General features: G+C 38.0%; 1 protein-coding gene across 1 annotated transcript; it reads left to right on the forward strand.

Annotated features, from left to right (window-relative positions):
• Positions 1-216: 216 nt before the first annotated feature.
• alx4a (ALX homeobox 4a) lies at positions 217-23,153 on the forward strand. The gene is made up of 4 exons (XM_058782271.1): positions 217-753; positions 14,213-14,523; positions 18,037-18,165; positions 19,676-23,153. Exons 1-4 carry the CDS (start codon positions 408-410, stop codon positions 19,991-19,993), a joined length of 1,104 nt encoding a protein of 367 aa, XP_058638254.1. The 5' UTR covers positions 217-407; the 3' UTR covers positions 19,994-23,153.
• The last annotated feature ends 84 nt before the right edge of the window (positions 23,154-23,237 follow it).

A 23,237-nucleotide genomic window follows, 5' to 3' on the forward strand; every position in this document is an offset into this window, starting at 1 on the left:
CTTCTTAGCAAAGGTCTGACCTCACCCATTCATTTCATCTACATAATAACCGAGGAGAGGTCTTGACGTGCGTAGTGGTCTATACCGAGGAGATCTGGGCTGCATCTTCAGAAGACGCATTTTTCGTTACTCCTCTAACCTTAAGGGGGCTTTTTAGCTTTTGGTTAGCTATCCGTTTCTGGAAAACATCTGAATCATTTTATAACCAAAGCCAGCTGCTGCACAAGTCAATGCGTGCGTGTGAGTGAGTGTGAGTGTGTGTGTGTGTGTATTCGTTTGTATGAGGAAGAGGGAGAGAGTGTGAGAGTATCTGTTCGCTTTGCTCTCCAAAAAGGAAAGAAAGAAAGGAAGAAAAAAAAAGCTTGGACGTCTTTTTCTTCCCGAAACTTTTTTTTTTTTTTTTAGGAATGAACGCCGAGACGTGCGTTTCATACTGCGAAATGACATCCATGGATTCATATTATAGTCCATCTGCACCGCAAGGTAGGGATCACCAGGCGAACCCTTTCAGGACATTCCAGGCGAGTGACACCAAATACAGCCCCGCTTTCCTGACCAACAAAGGTCAGGCGTTCGGGGAAAAATCTGGGAGCCCGTTCCAGCAGGAATGCCAGTCATTGGATGCCACTGCTGGGGAAGGCACCTTTAACAAATACCACCTCTTCATGCAGAGGTCCTCCTGCAAAACTCCCCCAGACAGCAGCAAACTCCAGCAGGAAAGCGGACACAACGGAGGGCTCATCGCGTGTTATGGTGAGTTTAAAACAAGGCATTTGTGAAACAGTCTTAGTACGCAGAGAGAAGCAACTCGAGATGTGTTCTCCCTTCTCGTTTTTACGGCAAATAAATGCAAAGCAAGAGTACAAGCAGGTTCTAGAAGCGTAGCATTCAACTGCAGTGACATTAATGTTTTTATGACTCTGTTAAGACAGGATAATCTGCAAAGCCCTTCAGTAAAAAGCTACAATTAGACCAGGTTATTTTACTTGAGAGAGGGGCAGTTATTCATATTAATAATCACATCAGAGTAAAGTCCATCTGTAGGCTAATATTTACAAAGCAAATGCAGTGGACTTCACAACTTACTACCAATATAACTGGCTCAGCTATCACAGTAACACAATTAGGAAGAGGCATAACCTCCCCGGCTATTGCATTTTACCTTTGAAGACCGAATTAAATTATATTTAATGCGATAATCTGAATTACAATCCTTAATACTGGATCTGAATCAGACAATTGAATTAACACGTTTCGGAAGGCAAACGCAACTAATTTCATACGCTTTTACAAGTTGTCGACGGCACACTGAGTGTTTTGAAAATGTCTCTCACTTGCATGATAGCAGGCTCGGATCTATATAGGCTACCGATATGAAAACCCATCAAGGCTAGCAAAGCCAAGACTAGGAGAATATTTTTCACAATTCTAACAGATATGCAAGCGCGTACTCAAGTGGTTCAACAAAATATTTCAAAATTCCATATAGGCCTAAGTTAATAAAAAATTTGATTGTGAAAATCGGAGGCTTTGCACACTAAATCAAAAGAGTTCTTCAACCAATAAGGTAGTATTGAAAGTGGTACAACCAAGTTGTACATTCAGTAGCCAATAAACTCTGTAGAGTCATTTCATCTTCTTTAATTGTATATTTTTTTTAAAAGAAAGAAAGACAAGAAAGAAAAAAAGTAACCCACAAATGTATTTCTTTGAACACGTTCTAGCAATCTGAGGATGAAGCCTAGTGTTCGTGGATGGAAACGGCCCTGAGGGCTTGTAAAGGAAGCTAGGAAACTAAATAAGCTCAGCATTAGATACACGAGAACTTTTCATTCCCGTCCTTTGACATCCATCACTATCTCATGCTATTTATTATTATTAATAATAATAATAATAACAACATAATTATAATAATAATACGATACGAAAGACCTTATTATAAAAAAATAAATAGGCCTAAATAAAACAAAATAAAGTCCAAAATAAGAGGGAAATAGGAGGGACACGGAAGCCAAAGAGCTGGTAGCGGTAGCCCATAATGAGGTTGGGAAAATGTTTCAATGTGTCCATAAAAAGTCTTCTGCAAATGTTTGTTTTAGTTAATGCATTTTTAACAATGCACATATTTTATGCTGACACTAATGTGTTTGAGATTAAACGAATTTTATCGACTTGAAGAAAAACGTCAGGTGTGCTGTGCGACCATATATTAAAGCTGAGCTGTCTGGCGCTTAAAATAATAGAAAAACAGTTTACAAATCACTAAAGCCATTTCTAAGGCTGCATTATTTTTTGGCTCATTCGAAAGTAGAATATATTGACAAATAAAATGAATAAATAAATAAAATAAAAAAATAAAACTTTCGGCGAAGATCTAGGTGCAGAAAAAAAATGTTTTGGAAAATAGCTCATACCGACACACAATTACAAATATCTAACATTATAAACAAAGCTTTGAATAAAAAAAAAAAAAACACGATTCACCTTTCAAGAAGAAGAAAAAAGCATTTTCTGACATAGGCTACAGTCAAATAACACTGACTGCAATTAGAAAGGGTAAAAAGAATATCCTAACCACGCTATATCTCAATCTGTTATAGACATGCGACAATTCATAGGCTATATGATGTGGGTGGAAAGTGCAGTAGCCTACGGGGTCACCTTATAGCCTTAGTTGTCAAAAAGACTTGAGGAACAGAGCATTGTAAAAGAGACCTTATAAGAACACGAGATTATTGTTAGGCATATTAGTGAAAACAAAGAATAGTAGCCTCAAAAATTAAAAAACACCGTAACAACTGCACTAATAGTAACACTTTTGGAGATATAGGCATTCTTTTTAAATAATTGTGATCGCATTCACATTTTCAAAAGCCATCATTCGTTTACAGCTGCAGCTTTCGGCAACGCGCTGCATAATAAACGGATGACGCAACGAGATATCGACATACATTAGAATTAATAATGTCTGTTGTGCAGATGTTGTCAAATAAAAGTCCCAATTTCCCAAACTAATCAAAACCTCTCTGACAGAAAAAAGACCATGTGAGTTGATTAACAGAACCTTACAAGCCAATGGCAAAATTAGCTCGTTTAATTTTAAGTTAACCTGTTTTAATAGGAAACACTTCACAATAACTTAAATGTCATTATAACATGATGTAATGCCTTACAGACCAGCTGTTGATTTAGATTCATAAAGGCCTGTGAACCGATATTTAAAACTTATATGAACCTAAATGTTATGACTTTTTAAAATCTAGCCTATTAATGTACATTACCAAGGACCTGTTATGCATTATGTAATGTTTGTTCATAAATGAAAATGATAAAGTTTTACTTTGTGATTGGAAGATTGGAATTGATCTGCTCACAAGGTTTAATATTACTGCCTGTAATATGAAGAAAGTGTCAGTCTTAAAGAGAAGGATTTACCTTCAGCAGCTCATCATGCATGAAAAAAATAAAAAATAAAAAATAGAATAAAAAATGGATGTCCATGCTGAGCAGGTAATACTTATTGAAATCAGCTACAACAAGTGCTGATGTTTTTAAGGATATCCTGCTCTATTCATGACTATTATTAAATGATTGCTACAGAACCTTTTTGGTTGCAAAAGAAACTCAGCTCAAAAGATTAGTTTATTTTTTAATAAGGCATAATGAATGCATCATGCAATTGATCGAGAGGTTACTGAAAACTGAGCAACTGACTTAAATTGAAAACATGTTCCGTCCATTTCAAAACAGATGATTGAGGTTATGACTGTTTGTGTGCAATATTTATGATATTAATATGTTTGCGATGGACATGTGTAACTGCTGAAAGCTGCCACAAACAAAACCCATTTAAGACAATATGTTGATCATATAATTAGGAAAAAGCAACTTTGAAGCACAAAGAATAATAATCAAAAGAATAAAAAAGAATAATAATGAGGCTGGCCGATATGAAATTACAAAACGTTGTCTAATTTGAAAGAACATTAGGATTGTCAAATAGTAAATCCTAATATAATATTCAGATCTGCATTTTTATTTACAAGAACTTGTTTAAAGGTAATGACTCATTTTGCTCTGAAGAGACATCATTACAGCAACTCAAAAAGTGCAACATACAAAATGTCCTGCCAGAGAAATTTGTTAGGCCAAAATTAAAGTTGTGTGAAGTGATTTTATGAGGTGTGATGCCTAAAGAGGAAATACAAGAAGTTAGTGAATAAATAAATAAATAAATACCTCTGTTTAAACCATGATACTTACCAGCATCGAGCGTGGCTTATTCTGGTTTTAAAAGGAGCCGCAGTCACAGACTAGACACATTTCCCCTGGGCATGATTATTTTGTCGAAGAGGGTATGTGGTTTTCAAAACAAGCTTTTGACTAATTCCTCCTTTGTGGTCAGCACCAATAACAAAAGAAAACGACACTCTTAAAAGGGAGCCCTTTATCACCTCTTCAGTGAAAGCCCAATTTTACCACAGCATTATCCACCACTATCTAACACGAACACTAGAATTGTCCTTACAAAAACGATCACTCATATAGGCCAAACGGTTCTTGTTAATGAAGACTAAGCCCAAAAGCAAAGGGAGTCCATGGAATGTCAAAGGATGACGACTTCATACAACCTTGTAAAACAAATACACAACGCGTCACCAAAGCATTTGCAATTGGCTCAAGATATTGATGGAAGAAACTTATAGGCATCAATTAAGCATGCACTCACAATTCAGTATTATAGGCCATTGATAGGCGACATTATGGGCTAAAATATTTACAGTACAATGAGTTGGCAGTTAATCGGTTAAGGAATGATGATGGCTTGATTGACAGTCTTGTACAACAGGCAACATCACAACATGTGTTTGGCTTGGTTATCGCTTCTTTTTCAGTATTATTTTGGATTCTGGTGGTTGTGTGAATCAGTGAGGCTCAAGCTTGCTCATAGCTTATCTACTGGGTCTGCTGAGAGAAACAGCAAGATACAAAATATTATTCATATTAGGTGAGGGAATGGCAAAATTGAAAGTCTTTGATCCAATCAGTGTTTGAGAAAACGTTTGCATAAAGTAATAGTTAGTAATTACAATAAATTTCATGAATTATGACTTTTTATATTTCTAGTTTGTGCATGACTGTTTCTATACATTCTCATTGCTTGCAAACCTTTTTTAAGCACTCTCAGTAAATCTAGCAAACTATGTTTTTATGAGCATTTGGCCGATATGATGAATAACTATATCAAAGGAAGCAGCTCAGCTGCATTTCCATAATGAGCATATACAAAACAGCATGACCTTTTTTCCCTTTTGTGAACACAATTAAATACCGAAAGTAGGGATTCAAAATTTTTTTTATTAAGTGTTCTAAAAACTGACAGAATTATTTTGAGAATTCACTTTTTTCAGTCCCATTTGTCATACAAATAAATAAAGGAAAATCATATAAATGAAAAGGAAATGAAAAAAGAGATTTTATTTTGACATATGCTAAGTATATAATAGTATAATAGTGATTTGTTATACAGTAATTTCTAAAGAGATTTTCAGTTACTGCTTTACTTTATATCTAATTAATGATATGTGCAAATTATTACCATACATTATATGAATTTACTTCAGTAATAACTTACAGTGTCTATAGTACTGCAACAGTACAAAATAAATGACAACATAATATGTACAAAATATCACCATGTAAACTTCCAAATATCACTACAAGGTATCAAAGTCATAGCACAAAATTCACATTTCATAGGAAATGAGGCCATCAGCCTAGTTCTGGAGCTGCAGCCTGGTTCAGCAAAAAGCAAGCATAAAGAGAGAATAAAGTCACAGAGGTACTGCACAACCTGAGAAAAAAGGCAATTCCCATAGCCTGTTGATTTAAGGAGAGGTGACAAGGACTTGGGATCATTTTACCAGTTAGCTCAAAATTTGGCTTTACAGTTTACATTAGCTTCAGTCTGCTTGCCTGAACGCGGCACGCCAGCAGTGCGCTTCAAAGACAAGGCCTCTATTTAAACAGCATAATCAAACCCCAGTAGATTCTTTCTAATGTGTCTTCAACTACTAGTGAACGGCTGAGCATTTGAGGTAAAAGCTAATTTTTTAAACAAACCCTTGTTTGGAAATTTGTTACTTTATTTCTCAACTATTGATTTGGAACTTATTTATAAAATGAAATGTAGAGACACATTCTTTATTATTACTATTTTTTTTATAGGGATAGTTCATAAAAAGAAAAAAATTCTGTCACTTACACACACTCATGTTGTACACGTGCTACAATTAACACTAGACTCCACTGACTTTAATTGCACCAACATATTCATATTATTTTGTTTTCCACAAAAGTCAGTTAGTAAGTCATGAGCTTAAAATCACGTAAATTACGGGGTGGGGGGTAAAAAGTTTCTGAAGATACTAAAGCTGTAATATGTCTATATGCTACATTACCTTTTGGCTCTTTTCTGTATGTTTTTTTTTCTTGACATTATCTTAAACGACAGTGATTAGTTAGTTTTTTACAGCATTCCATAGTGCTTGTTAACTACAACACTGCTCCAATGTGGTTTCTAATGCCATCCAGGAGATTCCAGACTTTACTGATGATTTGGGAAATGCAATGTCAACTGCTAAACAAACAAAATGGTACAAAATAGCACAATAAAAAAATAAAAAGAGAGAGCAGTTCAAGGCAAGCTGCTGCAACATGTTTGATTTAATACTGAAACCCTTGCACAAAAACAAAAATACTCACTGAAAACAGTGATATATTTGTACCTAATGACGTTCCAAAAGAAAAGCCACAGCCGAAATCACCAAACTACTGCACTTACACAGAGTACTTTAACTCCCTATATTTTTCAGAAAACCACCACATCTGATCTCTCCGTAATCATAATTGTTGGAAAGGCAGCAACCTAACCAAGTGGTGTTAGTAAAACCAGCAAAGACACCCTGTGTTTTCTTTTTGACAGCGTGTATGGATTCAAACTGCAGTTGATAAACTCATCCTCAGGTTTTAGCAGTCTTGAGTTCAAATACGTTTTGTACGAGCTGAGCGAGCTGTGATTTATCGCGAGAAGCAGCTTAAAGGAAATGCTGTGTTTTCTTGCCCAGCGTGCGCTCTTTGCTGCAGCCTGCTGGGATAAATCGTCCTTTAGGACTAGCGGTGTGTTTGGACTTCTCTGCGGATACCTATCAGATTCTCACTACCGGGCTTTTTTTCAGTCAGTACCAGCTGAGACGTAACTCTCCCTCTGAAACAACTGCTGTCTTGTGCGTCATTTTGAATAGAGTCATACAGTTCGCTGAAGTCCGAATCTAACACAAGAACGAGAGGTGACTCTAAAACGTAAAGCAAGTCAAAGGAGGGGACGGTCCCTGTGGTTTGGTCGCTCTATGTTTAGAATCGAGCTGCTGTTGTCACATCTGCCTTTGACTATGTGATTTGCTCTGGTTTTGCAAATGGCTGCGTGTGCAGACGTTTACTAACGAGGCTCCATCTCTACTAATATCTTGTGGTGTCACGCTCACAATCACCAATAAAAAAATGGTTCACCGTTTCCATATGCCACCAGCCGGAGCCACTCTTCATATCACAACCTATCAATCTCTCCATGCCTGAAATAATTAGATAGCGGAAGAGAAGTTCAGGCTGTTGGCCTGGCTTCAGAGCACCAAGCTGCCTATTACAATTCAATCCATATTTTAAGCACCGAAAACAAACTTAATTACGGATAAAAACAAAAGCTTAGATGAGCAAGCAGTCCCCCTCAATTTCCTTTACCATTTGCTTTCAGTCATAATAGAGACGAAACCCAGCCCGACAATGTCTTATTTATGCGTTTTAATTTTTTAAACATTTTCGGGAGCTTTGGCGTATTTCACCATTAACCCTTCACAGAGACCCCAGGTAGCCTAATTTATAGTGTTTCTTTTATTTGCCTGCTGCTGACCCTAACAATCAGATTCTGTAAAAAAGCATAGAGGATGCCCTGCCGCTTTACAGCTAGTTAAATTACACTTTGATGTGTTCCCCCGTTTTCAGCTGGTACTAAATGACTGCCCCTTGTAAAGATCTGACCTTTGCTAACTCATAAGGTCGAGCACCGACATCCTACAAAGCCAGGAACCACTGGCGTCTCTCATCGAAGGCAAGGCACCTTTTTAGTGCGAGTGGGTCTGGAACCACTGTGTGAGCCATTCATGCATATTTTATGAAAATATATAGTGGTGCCCTTTTCTCATGATTTATAGGATATATCAAATGGTGACCTATTTGAAGATATTTTACTCTGGAGTCAGAGGTAAAAGGAGATGCTGTAAAATGGGTTTACAAGCCCCATTCTTGCTGCGCATACAGGTGTGAATCTACTCAGGTTAAAAAGCCAATTAGTCTTTTTCCTGAACCTCACCCGTCTCCTAGCCTAGAGCTGAACAACTGGCAACTTCTGAGCTGACAAACGTTGGTACGGCACTGCTGTTATAATACTTTTAGTGCGGTATTAACATTAGAAATGTGAATGTTACATTTATTCATTTAGCAGAGGCTGCGACTTACAATTTGGGGAATACGTCAAGCGATTCATGTTAAAGAGGAAAATAGACACAGGAAGTGCTCATAATACCAAGTTTCAGGCATTGTTCAAATAAGTACAAGCTAGACTGGGGATTAAGTAAACAGAAGCAAAGCTTTTTTTTTATTACATAATATACATAATATTTAGTGCAACCTACTCTAACGTTTAAAAGTTTGGGGTCAGTAAGATTTTTTTTTTTAATTACTAAGTTTACTCTGCAATGTCAAATTGTTTAAAATATTTACAATGACAGTAAAGACATTTATAATATTATAAACAATTTATATTTCAAACAAATTCTGTTCTTTTGAACTTCCTATTCAAACAACTTAAGAAAAATTCATCACTGATTGCACAAAAATATTAAGCAGCACAACTGTTTTGAATATTGATAATAATAAGAGGAAATGCTTCTTGACACAATACCAAAAATATTAGAATGATTTCTGAAGGACCATATATGCGACACAGAAGAATGGAGTAATGCCTGCTCAAAATCCAACTTTGCCATCACAGAAATAAATTACATTTTAAAATATATTAAAATATAAAAAAGTTATTTAATAATATTTTATAATATTATATAATATTTGAAAAGTGAAAGAAAGTGAAAAGTGAAAGTTACATGTGGCCAAGTATGGTGTCCCATACTCTTGTGCTCAGCATTTAACCCATCCAAGTGCACACACACAGTAGTGAACACACACAGTAGTGAACACACACAGTAGTGAACACACACAGTAGTGAACACACACAGTAGTGAACACACACAGTAGTGAACACACACACACACACACACACACACACACACACACACACACACACACAGTAGTGAACACACACAGTAGTGAACACACACAGTAGTGAACACACACAGTAGTGAACACACACAGTAGTGAACACACACACACACACACACACACACAGTGAACACACACCTAGAGCAGTGAGCAGCCATTTTTGTTGTGCTGCCTGGGGAGCAGTGGGGGGTTAGGTGCCTTGCTCAAGGGTCTCACTTCAGTTGCGGTATTGATGGTGGAAGAGAGTGCTGGTGATTCATTTCCCCCACCTACAAAATAATAATAATATTAATAATAATAATTATTATTGAAAAGTTTATGTAATATATTTAAATATTTAATATTTCATCATTCATAGTCCTTCAAAAAAAAAAGAAATCAACAAACGAACAAACATTTGAAATGGCAGGGTATATCAGACATTCAAAAAACAACATTGTAATCAATAATCTGAAAAATCAGCAGTGGTCACAAAATCACACACACAAAATCTACAAAAACATACAGCATCAAACACAGCATCAAAGTTCAAAATTTCACAATTATTTATGCAGAAGACTAGCAAAATAAGTAACGGTGCTACACCAAGTTAAAATAATAGCGTAAAGCTATGCATGTAAAAAATAAGAAAAAGAAAAAAACAACAACCTGTGAATAGATTCCTTGTTCTGAATTTATGCTATTGCAGGCAGTGCCAAAAAGTCAGTTTGGGCAATATTCAAAACATTTTATTTCTTCAGTGCTGCTAAAATAATGTTCTCATTTGCATTCACAGGAACGTTCCTAAAGCCATATATGATGTCATGAAACGTTGGTGTGTTACAGCACCACAAAATAGGTTAAACAGCAGGACCATGTTCAGCTCTGCACTTCCGTTGCAATCTTCAACCGCCACCCCCCTCAGAGCTCCGGTTCAAAACTTTTATACTCTGACAGAAACATTTTGCCATGAGATTTCTTGCCTAGAAGGCAGGTCGTGTTACTTGCCCATATGGTGGAGCTACAGGGGCAGCCAATTCTCTGTTCACCTTGAGCAGTGGAGAGCCTGGGTTGAACCCTCGGTGGACTTCGACACTGTCACAATACGCTAGGTCTGCCAAAAGCCATCAGTGACACAGGGTATAAACAAGAGCCTTTGATCGCTAGGCCCTGATTTCAAACAGGCTGTCGGCTTTTCCGTGTGGGGGCAAGAGGCGTGAGGCATCTGAAGGGACAAGCTGAAAATATTTATGTTTGAGTAAATATGCTGCTCCCACTTGCTTAACAAGATGTGTCAGTCCTGGGCAAGAGGCAATGTGGGAGCCATTATATCCCCAGGCCTGGCTCCATGACTGTCATGGTTGAGCCCATGGTGCCTGGAGAAGGCAAAATAAGGAGACAAGCAAAAGGAAGCATATACAACCTGTTATGCGGTCAAGAACAGGAACGCGAGTTAAAGCCAGGATAGTTCACTCAAAAATGAAAATTCATTTAATTTTACTCATGTTGATTCAAAACTGCATGACATTTGACATCTGAGCCACATAAAAGAAGATATTTTGAGAGTGTTTTTTCTCCATACAATGAAAGTCAACAATCGCCAAAATGTTTTGGTTTCTAATGTTCTTCAAAATATCTTTTGTGTTTCACAGAAGTAAGCAAATCTCACAGGTTTGGGTGAACTAGGCCTATCCCCCTTCAAGAGAGAGAGATTCAACCAACAGTTAATGTCATAAAAAGGCTGTTTCCATTTTATGCAGTGTTATATATAATCTTTTTTCCCTAGGCAGAGTCAATTTGCAAATCATTAACACTACACAAGACTGACAAAGCCGTAAACATTAGTCTTGATCACAGTTCACATAGTTATTGGCAACTGAAAGAGTAGAACTTGATGGAGGAGTGAAAGGATGGTTGTGCCAATATGTTCTAGTTGCACACATTACCAGGGCCAGAAAAAAACATGAATATTTCAGCATGTGGTTGGGGCAACATGTATAGGGCCATAAAAATATTTAGTAGGATTTCAAAAATTATACTTTTAGCTTGGCGGTATCTTCAAAGCTATATTCTTGTGAATTATCTACCCCTAATGAGCAGTTCACCCAAAAATGTACAATTGTTCGCAACCTGTATGACTGCCTTTATTTTGTAGAACACAAAAGAAGATATTTTGAAGAATGTTCACGACCATAAAATGAAAGTCAATGGGGTCCAAAACAACTTCCAACTTTTTAAAATATTTTCTTTTGTGGTCTACTGGAGAAAGAAAGTCATAAAGATCTGGAATGACATGAAGATAATTAAGTGGTGACAAAATGTTTATGTTTGGGTGAACCATCCACTTAATGGTGATATTAGTACCTTAAGGTATTAACAGGTACCCTAATAAACAGGTATGGGGTAGATAAAATACAAAGGAGTACTTTTAAGGGTCCTAACCCAATGACAAGCTGTTCACAATTTTTCTCACAGCAATTTGTCCAGGGGCACCACGATACCTTAATCCAGCCCAATACATTACCCAACATGGTTCTGTGAGGAGGCCTACGGTTTCTGAGAAAGGCATGTGTGCCAGTAGCTTTTACCCATCAGCCCCTCAGTTTAAACCTGAGAAGGTTTTAATCAAGTCTCACATTAGAAAATGAACACATCTCAACACTGCATCACCTAAAATAACTTTCCGTCACTGGGCGTTGAGCTAAAGAAAGACATAAAGCTCAGGGTCGCCACTGGATCACATAAGCGGGAATGTTCCCAAAGGAACTCTAATCCAGCTTTACACCCTATTCCTCCTTGCAGCCAAGTGAGCGAAACAGGGTGAGAGAGACGAAAGTCTGCCAATACAGCCATCAATTTTGTGAGCATTATGATTTGAGTGAGCATGCCGTTTTTTGTAGCACAGAGCATAGACAGGTAACGAGCTCTGAGAGAGAGAGAGCTGGAGAAATGACTTAATGTACTGGAATCCTCACATTCATTGATCTGACTGAATTTATGACCGGCACGCTGACTGGGGTTTCACAGCTGAGCTGCTGTGTGTTTCCAGTGGCTTGACGCAGAAAATTACCACTCTAGAGTCTTGTCACTGGGCTAGTGCGGCCTCATTACGAGCCAAGCTCCATTTTGCACCCTTGCCACAGAGTGCGTGTATGTTTGAAGCTGCGCTTGTCAAACAGAGCTGCAGTCTTCGGATTGTGCCCAGGCGGGAAACCTGTAATTTTCTATCAGTCTGCAATTACAGCCACCGTGGTAACTGTTTCACATGAGCAGCTGATTTATGAGCTGAGACTGGCAGCCATTACCGCAGTGAGTCTGACACCAAGCCATGAGTCTTAAAGACTCTCTCACTCCAGACCCAATTATGGAATAATTCAGATATTGTGAAGAACTACGAAGGACAACACTATATTGTCTTACCCAATATTATATAGGCAATTCTTAGATAAAATACAGTGGGTTTGTTTAATTTCTTAACACGCATTGCAGGTATAATGAACAATATCAATGTAGGTTCATTTCTACAGTGCTTGATAATACATTTATTATAATTAAAATTATGAACAAACGTGAATTTATGATGAACAACAGCATACATTAAAAACACTGTAAAAATTGTACATTGTTAGTTCATGACACACACATTTTATAGTAAAGTATAGCCTACATATTTTTATTCCTAAATGTCACTGTGAAAATAGATTAAAAATGGGAATCACAGCTGATTTTAAGTATTCGTATTTATTTAATTCATGTTTTAATAGTAAAATATTGATATATGTTAATATAACTTGACTTAACATACATACACAGAAAAGTGTGTATTATTATAGTAATATAATATACCGTATTGTCCCGAATATAAGACAACCCTGATTATAAGACGACCCCCCCCTTTTTCCAGATGTACCTTTTGGAAAAAGGATTTTTGAAAACCAAATCTTGTTTTGTTTTGTTTTTTCTCTCTGTAAAACACATTTTTTCTTAAATTATTTTCATATTGCATATTTTTCCTATTTTAATTTTTGTTTTGAAAGTATGGTAAATACTGGTAAAATGTACCAACAATGACATTGAAAAATATACATTTTTTGATATACCATTGAAATAACAGGTAGCCCATCTGAATTATATAACATTTAGGCTATCCATCTCATAGTAGCCTACCAAAATGTTATTATCAGTAGAAGTGAAATCTTATTGTAGTGTTCAAATCTGGGTACTGTCTTATGTTTTAAAATCACTTACAGAGAAAGTTTGGTCACATCACATCAGGCTAACATGACAGTCACGACTCGTGCCGCTGTAAGCTTTTCTTTTTCTTTTGTTTTCACTCGCGATCTTTACAACACACATTACATTACATATTTCATGGCACACTCGTTTTATGCGTTTTTGGCGCCACCTATTGTTGTGGGTGTATTACTGACATGTCAAAGTCTAGACCCTGAATATAAGACGACCGCGTTTTTTCAGATGTAGTTCCAAGAAAAAAACATCGTCTTATATTCGGGTCAATACGGTAATATAATACTCAAAAATATTTCTTGGCTTAAAGTGTTAGTTTTCAAAGTGTTTATCCTAGAGATTTTCCTGAAGGACACAATGAATATGGAAGAAGAGATGCTAATGATTTCATTAAAAAAAAAAAAAAAAAAGTATTGCATATTAAGACACCATTGAGCCAGCTGTCATTCTACATTCCACTGGGGTCACCTAGTACCCATAATAAATCAAATGTAAATAAAATGTTTTGGTGATCTGTTCTGGTCCTGCAGAATTGCTTCCCTCACACCCCTTTCATAATTAATAACCCTTCTTCTGTCTCTTTTTCTGTCTACAGGTAAAGACAGCACAGGGCTGACAGATTCTGAGTTACCCCAAAACAGTGATCCTGCAGGAATGGATGGCAGCTACCTCAGCGTAAAGGAGTCAGGAGTGAAAAGCCCTCAGCAGCCAAACTCAGAGCTGGCTTCTCCGTTAGACAAGGCCGAGGGAGAGAGCAACAAGGGCAAGAAAAGACGCAACCGTACCACCTTCACAAGCTATCAGTTAGAGGAGCTGGAGAAAGTCTTTCAGAAAACACACTATCCTGACGTATACGCCCGGGAACAACTCGCACTGAGGACTGACTTGACAGAAGCTCGAGTACAGGTATGAACCCTCTACATATCCATTACCAAATACAATTCTGTGTTTTAAATAATCTTTAACCAGGAGGCTAGACCAACACCAGTCTTCCTCTACTAATTTTAGTCCAGTTGTAGTCCAAAATGAGGGATGAGATTCAGGTTAAGACCAACATTTTATTTTTTAAAGTTGGTAAAAGAACAATGACACCAGGAGGAAAAGATATTAAACTAAGCGCATTGACTATTCAATGCAAGTAGAGAATACAGAGCAAAAGTGGCTGAAGTTGGCCATCACAAAAGATCATAAAGGAAAAAAGGGCTTTCATATTAGCCATGTCCAGAGTCTGCTTTTATCTCGAGACGCTACCCGAACCTGTCTGGAAAACCAGAACCTTTATGTGACCCATCCCAACCCCCAACCCTACCCCTACATTTGCATATAATCCCTCCAACACTACTGCTGCATTCCTGCACCGACAGACAGACCGGGAGATCCCTTTACCCGACCCCAAATGTGCGCTTTACTTAGAAGCCCTGGATTTACACTGTTTTTCTTTCATTAATGTCCCACTCAGGAAAGAATGTGTCCCTCCCTGCTCTCAAGGGTAGGTGAGAGAACCTGGCCTGAAGCTCCTTCATGTGGTGAGGGCTGCTTATGACCTACATACATGCAAACGACTTTGACTATAACTAAAGAATGATGGGAAACAACCAAAGAACCATGATGGCTCAGTTCCAGGGGCGATGAACATGGTCAAATATTTTGGAAATTTAAAGTGTAGCCTTTCCTCATCTACTTTAGGACAGATAACTATTTTAACTACACATAACAATAAAGATAGCCACAGCTTTTTTTTTTTTTTTTTACAGCAACACAAAAGAAAATATTAATCAAGCAAGCTTAGTCAGGAGTTTGGTTTGGGTCATTTGCTGAACCCACCCCCCCTTCTTCTCCCCATCGTTTCCTGTTGAGAATACAAGAAAATAAAGAAGCAACAGCACTGTAAATACTAATGTCAACACAAATTGGCTGAAAATGTCTTTCTTTTTTTGCCTTTCTTATCAGAGAAAGATTTGATAATATTAATATATTTAATAATAGTATATCTAGATACATCTAGTCAACCGTTAAGGGCTTTAATCAATCAACCTTTTCATCTAAAAATGTCATTTGACATGATGACCACAAAAAAATTATAGACATAGAAAGAAAATATTATAAATTGCATTTTCCCATAATTAGTTCTGGAGGTTCAAGAAAAAAAAAAAATCTAAAAATGATTGATTTTTAAGTAGAAGAGGTGAGCTTGAGTGACAGCAGAGGCAGATCATCAATCCTCAAAGCTACTCTGGACTTCAAAGCTGCTCTTTCCCCCTTTCTCCTGGGTTTAGTTCAGTGTTTCTGTTCTCTCTCCTGGTGCTGGAACATAAATAAAGCGCCATAATAAGCCTCTAAGCTGCTTTAGCTGTCAACGTCTTTACCAATTACTGTGTTACTAGCACGCATGGACAGCATACAAAAGATTTTCTGCTGTTTTGAACAGGTGCTGGTCAAAATTAGTTAACTTGTTAATATTGGCAGGCTTGAATTTATTCAGCAGCAACCACTAAAGGAAAGAATGACAGAATATAAAGAAACCAAAATGGGAGACCAAGGTTGTGACTGAACTAAAGACCCAAATAACTCTCCATCTATGATCTCTCTCACTTTCCCTGTCAGTCTGGTTCAAAGTTGAGCTTTTGGTATAAGCATATACTACACACTTCAGCACTGGGTCATCAGTATGAAAGGAATAAGGGAATCTTTCCACCACTCATCTACGTGCCTCTACCAGGTCGGAGAGTCAGATATGGAAAGCCAGGAGCTTAAGAGTCAGGAAATTAAACATAGAATGAAAACAAACTCCATTTTGAACTTTCTTCCATCCTTCTTTTCAATCTTCCAACTTCCATGCTTAGATTTATGAAGGGGAAGACAGTCTGAGAAAAATAAATATAGAGATAGGAATAAAAAAGCTGGTGCACACAATGCATATTAAAAATACGTTTTAGATGCCCAGACAGCATCAACAACTAGCATCATTTCAAAACACAAACGAGGATACAAGGATGCAAACGGAGACCCACAAGAGTGATGATGCTTGCTGAAAAAAATCTGTGCGATTCAGAAAACAAATGTTCTTTTTCCTCAAGGCAGTTAAGCTCTACAAACATATGATGTGGAGCCAAGGGACGCTGATGTCCACCACCACATTAAGTGCAAGCAGAGCTGAGGTGCTATCAGGTTACGCTGAGAGATAGGCTGACATGTTGCTGGCAATAGATGCAAAAACCACAAACTGATTGACCAAAGAGCCATACCCAGATCCAAGTTCAAGCTCCGTGACGAATCGAGATTGCAAGACAAAAGAAAGTCTCTGTTTGAAAAAAATAAAAAACTTTCCACTACACAAATCAATAAACAGATAGTTCTAAACAGAGAAGAGCCGGGATTAAAAGAATGGAATTTGGCAGCTCTTCAGACTGCGACCCATGAGAAATCACTTTGTGTGTAATTTGTTCTCTAATTCCCAGGTCTCCAAATAACAACCATCTATTCAGCGAAACAATGCATATTTCTATAGAAGAGCAAAGAGAAAAAAAAAAAAGTGAACATAGTCAGATAAAATCCTGACTATTTTTAAAGAAATAGTTCACCCAATAATAGTTCACTACATAATTATCACTATTTACACACTCACGTCATTCAAACCTGTGTGACTTTCATTCTTCTATGAAACACAAAAGATGATATTTTGAATAATGTTTCAGACACTTTTTCTACATCAATGGGCTCCAAAATATCATAGGAACCCACTGACTTTCATTGCATGATCGAAATATATTCATTTGTGTTATGCACAAAAAAGTCATGCAGGTCCAGAATGACATGAGGGTGAGTAAATGATCAAATTTTTATTTCCGATTCACCTTTTCCTTTCCAAAAGCTGAATTAATCTCCTAATCCATCAAAGCAAGCGTATAGTGGTGGAGGAGCAGGGAGACTGACACAGTTCTCTGAGGCCTCTGGCCCCGGTGGGTTCCTGCTTTCTCCTCCCTGCCCCCTGCTGCTGCTGATGGCTCTGATAGAAAAGAAACTCAGAGGAGGCCATCACAATCTGTCAGCTCCCACAACATCAAACAACGGCCAGGTCTCACCAAACTGTTTCCAGGAAAAGATGCTGAAAAATAATACAGCCGAGGGGTTTCCTACACAAGCTCTAGACTTACAACGCAAGTGACAGACTCTCTAGGCACCAAAAAAAATTGCATCTAGACATTTGATACTAAACGAGTTACACAATGTGATTAGTGTACATACGGTGCAATAGTGGAAAGTTTGATGATGGATGTTAATCACTCGGTTTATAAATCTCCACTAAGACAACATTTCCTGTATATGATGTAACACCACTAGTGGCCAGTTAACATGAAGTCATTTAATCATTTACTAATGCGATATCCTCATGATTAAGGATTGATGTCTTACTTGCAGGTGTGGTTCCAAAACCGCAGAGCCAAGTGGCGGAAGAGAGAGCGTTTCGGACAGATGCAGCAGGTCCGGACACATTTTTCCACGGCCTACGAATTGCCCCTTCTTACTCGGCCTGAGAACTACGCTCAGGTATAGTACTGTCTTCAGTAATTGCTGAGAGTTAAGGAAATATCAGTAATTAATATTAATTATTATTATTAATGCTAATTAAGTATTGAAATGTTGGATACTTTATGCACTCAAATATCACAGCTTTAATTACGTTCTGGAGGGGGAGGGGCTATCAGACTCAGGATGACAAAATAATATATATCATTCATATAATTCATACACAGTGCAAAGAATAAGTACACAGCATTTGGTTCACAATTTGGTCATCTTTAGTCTTTTAAAAAGAAGGGTTTCATTCATGGTTCTTTTAGTAATTTTAAGGAAAAAATATTTGGACGAAAACAAATTCAATTCGATTGGCAAATAATAATTATTATTTTTTTTTTTTAAATATCTCACAAAAGGTGTGATACAGGTGTGAAAACTGTCTCACAGTTTTTTTTACACTTTACAGTCTTTAGAGTCGGCAAAACTCAAAATGTTTATCTTCAACTACACATTATCATAAGTACAATAAGTAGCTCCACCGGTTTAATTCGCACACTTAGTTGTAAAGTGTGTTTTAATGACTTAAAAAAAAAAGTAATTTGTTCAAGAATCATATTACACTTCTTGTGCTTTGTTTTTGGATGCAGTAAAAAGAATCTAATCATTCAGAGTCGTTCATTAAGGAATCAGACTTCACTAGTCGGACTTTCTGTTTCATGATGTAGATTCAGTAGATTGAGATGTTGTGGCACCACTAAAACCATGTCAGATTACGTTATGAGAACCGTTACTGTGAATATTTACTTTCTTAATATTCATCATTACCTTAATAAATTAAGTTAACTTTTTAAAACCTGGATGTGTAATATTGCTGATAAACATTTGGGAATTTCAAATGAAAAACAATAGGAAATCAGATCTGTGTAACCACTGATAATTGTGGGACCTGAGGAAGCACAATGTCGAGGTCAGGTCACACCAGGGCTGTGGCCGAGAACGACACGCCTTCACAGGAGAGCCAAAGAATCTCCTGGATTTATTATGAATATGTGGCCGGGTCGGAGGGCAGGGGTGGCTCTTTGGGGAGCGCGCCTGCAGCTGTGGAATGCAGCTTTGCTCACATCTGGGGCATCTCCCTGAGAGGGCTTTCATCTCCCTCTACAGCCCTCCCTCAGACCCCCACCTCCCCAGGCCCAGAGCAGAATACAGCCCTATCAATTCACTCTGTGCTCCCTCCGCTCAGCAGAGGAGGTTACTCTGGGTGTTGAAGAAACGTCTAGAGACAGGCATTCCTCCTCCACACTAGGCAAGCAGCTCCCACTCAGTACGGGACTAGATGAATGCCTCACAGCTCTTGATAAATCTTCACGTCGAGTACCACTGAGGATTCTGCACCTTCACCAATGCAATATTTCAAAACAAGAGGAGTTGGACTTGATAAATGCTCTCATGACTATGAGTTACATTAATGTTTTTAATGCTGAGATTGCAGAATGTAAACGCACTATACCTTAACCTTCTGCGTTCATCTTTGTTGCAGATTCAGAACCCTTCTTGGATAGGCAGCAGCAGTGCGGCGTCTCCAGTGCCCGGCTGCGTTGTACCCTGCGACTCGGTCACTTCCTGCATGCCGCCTCATCCACATGCTGCTAGTGGAGTGTCTGACTTCTTGGGTGTGCCCAGTCCTGGAGGCCACATGGGACAGACACACATGGGCAGCTTGTTTGGGAGTCCAGGCATGAGCACTGGTATTAATGGGTACGATCTAAACATGGACCCCGACCGGAAATCCTCCAGCATCGCGGCCCTTCGAATGAAAGCTAAAGAACACAGCGCAGCCATCTCTTGGGCTACATGACTCCCCCAAGATCAGGACATTATCTCGAAGTCCCTCAACAAATAAGAGAAGGAGGAGCAAATGTGAACATCAGTTAGCCACAAAAGCATGACCTGGGAATAAGGAGTGCATGGATTGACAAAGAAAAGAAAAAGTAATAGAGATACCAGGAGATTTATTTCCATTTGAAGTCTAGAGAGACAAGAGAAAATCAGAGATCATAAAACTGAGAATGTTCTGGCTTTGAAACAAGAAAGAAATACAAGAAAGACGACAGAAACTTGACATCTGAATGCATACAAGAATTAAATGAAAAAGGAAAAATGAATAGAAAAAAAACCCTGCACTTATCCGCCACTAGTGTCCCATTTGTAAACACGCATAAATTTATCTAAACGCATCTGGCTTCGTTTTCATCTCAGCATAATCAAAACCTGTTAAATTCTTGTTCTGTCACAGACTCCTTTTCCAAATATGCCATCTCTGCCTAGACAGTTCCAAAGGACTGACAATAGAATTTCTCACAGTAAAAACGTTCCTATTGTAGGCTTTATCCAAACATATATGCAGCAGTAATCGGGGTAAACTGAACTTGCTTTTTATATTAAATCACTGATCACACCTACATTGATTAGTTTGTTCATATTAATTCCGTAGGTCTTGTAGAAGTCTATCAACAATTTGAGAAGTACTACACTTCAAACACTTGAGCAAAAGTCTGTTAGGAGTTGCGCATCAGGCATGGTAGACTTAAGAGGGCCAGAAAAGAAAGACATAACTGTCTTGCAGGTAACTAGGCACTCAAAGGAGGCTTCCACTTGCCTTGATGAATTGTGTGCCCCCAGTACCAGTAGTGTCCGGAAAAAAAAACCAAGTGCAATCTTCTAGCGCAAACCCAAAGTAATATAGTTAATCACTGTCTAATTACAGGTGGTAATCACTATCCACACTGCAATCTATCTTTCTCTTCTTTGCAACCACATTTCCATTTTTTTCTGGAAAAAAAAAAGAAAAGTTTTTCTAAAGCTGTTTGGCAAGATTTGACAGCCACATACTCCAAGATACAAATCTTGGATCCATCATACAGACTGTCAAATTGATTGTCAAACATAACTAAGAAATACAATCTACAGAGAATGAAGGATGCAAAAATAGGTTGAGAAAGTTTTCTTTCTTTGTGTTTTGAATACCATGACACACTTGCATATTGTTCAGTGAATGTTGGTGCCATAGCTACTCTGCCTTAGTCCTGGCTATATAATATGTACGGTGTTGGGGCTGTCTGAAATTTGAGCCATGCTTCATTAATTTTTTGGCAGAAGTCCTCATTGCACCATCTCAAATGAAACTATCAACTTGCCAATCTGGGCATCATCCAGCATGGCTCTGATTGGGTGTAAGCAATACTGGGCTTTGGCATGTAATCATTGACATTCCCATGCACAGAGGTGACAGAAATATAAAGCAAGCACTACTGCAAGGTACTACAAGCTTTCTGCTTTTCCAGAGTCAGATTTAGATCAGGTAAAACAAAGCTGTTTGAAATCTGGAGACGAATCTGATACGTTCTACCCTTTGGAGAAGCCATTTCTAATTTGTAAATGAGAACCACATTTCCTTTCCTTCATTCTGCTGTGCAGCTTATCTAAATCCCTGGAGATACTTATATATACACACAATTCTTTTAAATTATAATACCAGAGCAGTGACTTGCGTGGTTTGAGGGGGTCACAACATGGAATCAAGTTCTATTTTAGAATGACAAAAAACTAGGCTTCCATTACTTAACATTTTTAAACAAAAACTCAAATATACAATGCACTGGATGCAATATTATGTTAAACCTGGCAAAAGAACCTCATTGCCAAAAGTTAATTAGAAATCACCTGCTTACTGCTGCTCAGTCTCATGCCCCATGGCCTGGATATATGATATGTAAAGTGTAGGGGCTTCCTGAAGTTTGAGCCATGCTTCATTAATTTTCTGGCAGAAGTCTTCATTGCATCTCATGACTGAGCATCTCATCACTTAACGTAGCAGGGAACCTGCTAAAAAGGCCAATGATAATGTGCTTTTCATTAGGACTAAAACTAGTAAGTTGATCCGCCCTGCACCGAATCCATCCACCAGAGCAACAGTTCAACCACCAATCCTCATTGAGTGCCATGAGGAGTTCTGCCAGTGCAGAATTGTGAGTCTGACACTCTCACTTTGGCCTTTAAGAGGTTGCTGAGAGGGTGAAGTGACTACAGTGTTCCGGTGTTCTGGGAAAGGACAATCCACACAGCTGTGTGCGGGGTAAATGCAAAACAAACATGCCTCACACATGCTTCCCCTTCAGCTGTCATGGCTCTTCTTTCAAAGCCCCATGCTGAACACGGCCTGGCCTGCTACCCCAGCCAAAGCATCAGCCCTCAGCGACTCAGAGTCAATGCACACCCGTGCTCTCAGGCAGACTTTTTAATTAACACCGAGACATCTGCGGATAGGGATTCTGTGACAGAACAGAGCAGTGTGGGCTCCGTGTTAGCCTATCTTTAACTATTGTGGAACCAGGGGTGTCGATGGAGCTCAGGTCAACACTATCATTAGTTTGCGTAGTATCAGCACACATATACACTTATGTAGCATTAAACGAGCTAATCTACACATAACAGAACACAAGCTTTTGATACTCATGTATTTCATTCAAAGGAAAACTAGCATAACATTTAAAACCGTCATCAAAACAGTTCTGTAGAGAACAGATTGTACAGTACCCAAAGGAAATGGTAATAGTCAGATGGTACCTTGCAGATGCCTATGAGTTACAGAGATTCTTAAGTCTCTGTCCCATGTCCTAAAACTTATACTACTGAAGTAGGCATATCCAAGTACTAGAATAATATAATGCTTTGTTTTGTGTGTGGTCGCATGTACGGTTTTCTTTGGATTCCTTTCTTGCATAAAATACCCTTGAAGCCTTTCTTTTGTAAAAATATCCTTATTAGAAATATTTTATGTGTGACTGAGATTTCTTGCTTTTGTTGTATTGTGGGTCTGGGGATAAAATGCGATACATTTGGGTTTTTGGTATGTAAATGAACTTAAAATAGTTGTGATGGCTTAAAGCTTAATGTATGGCTTTTGAATCATTTTTATTAATTATTTACTTTCAAGCTTGTTTATGTTCTATATATATTGTGTGATTTACAACCGTAAGTTATTGCACTTACATTTTTAATTGTTTGAACTGCTTTGAGAACATCTGATTCGAGTGGAATAG

Source organism: Onychostoma macrolepis, chromosome 07 (genome assembly GCF_012432095.1).
Source record: "Onychostoma macrolepis isolate SWU-2019 chromosome 07, ASM1243209v1, whole genome shotgun sequence".
Lineage (NCBI taxonomy): Eukaryota > Metazoa > Chordata > Actinopteri > Cypriniformes > Cyprinidae > Onychostoma > Onychostoma macrolepis.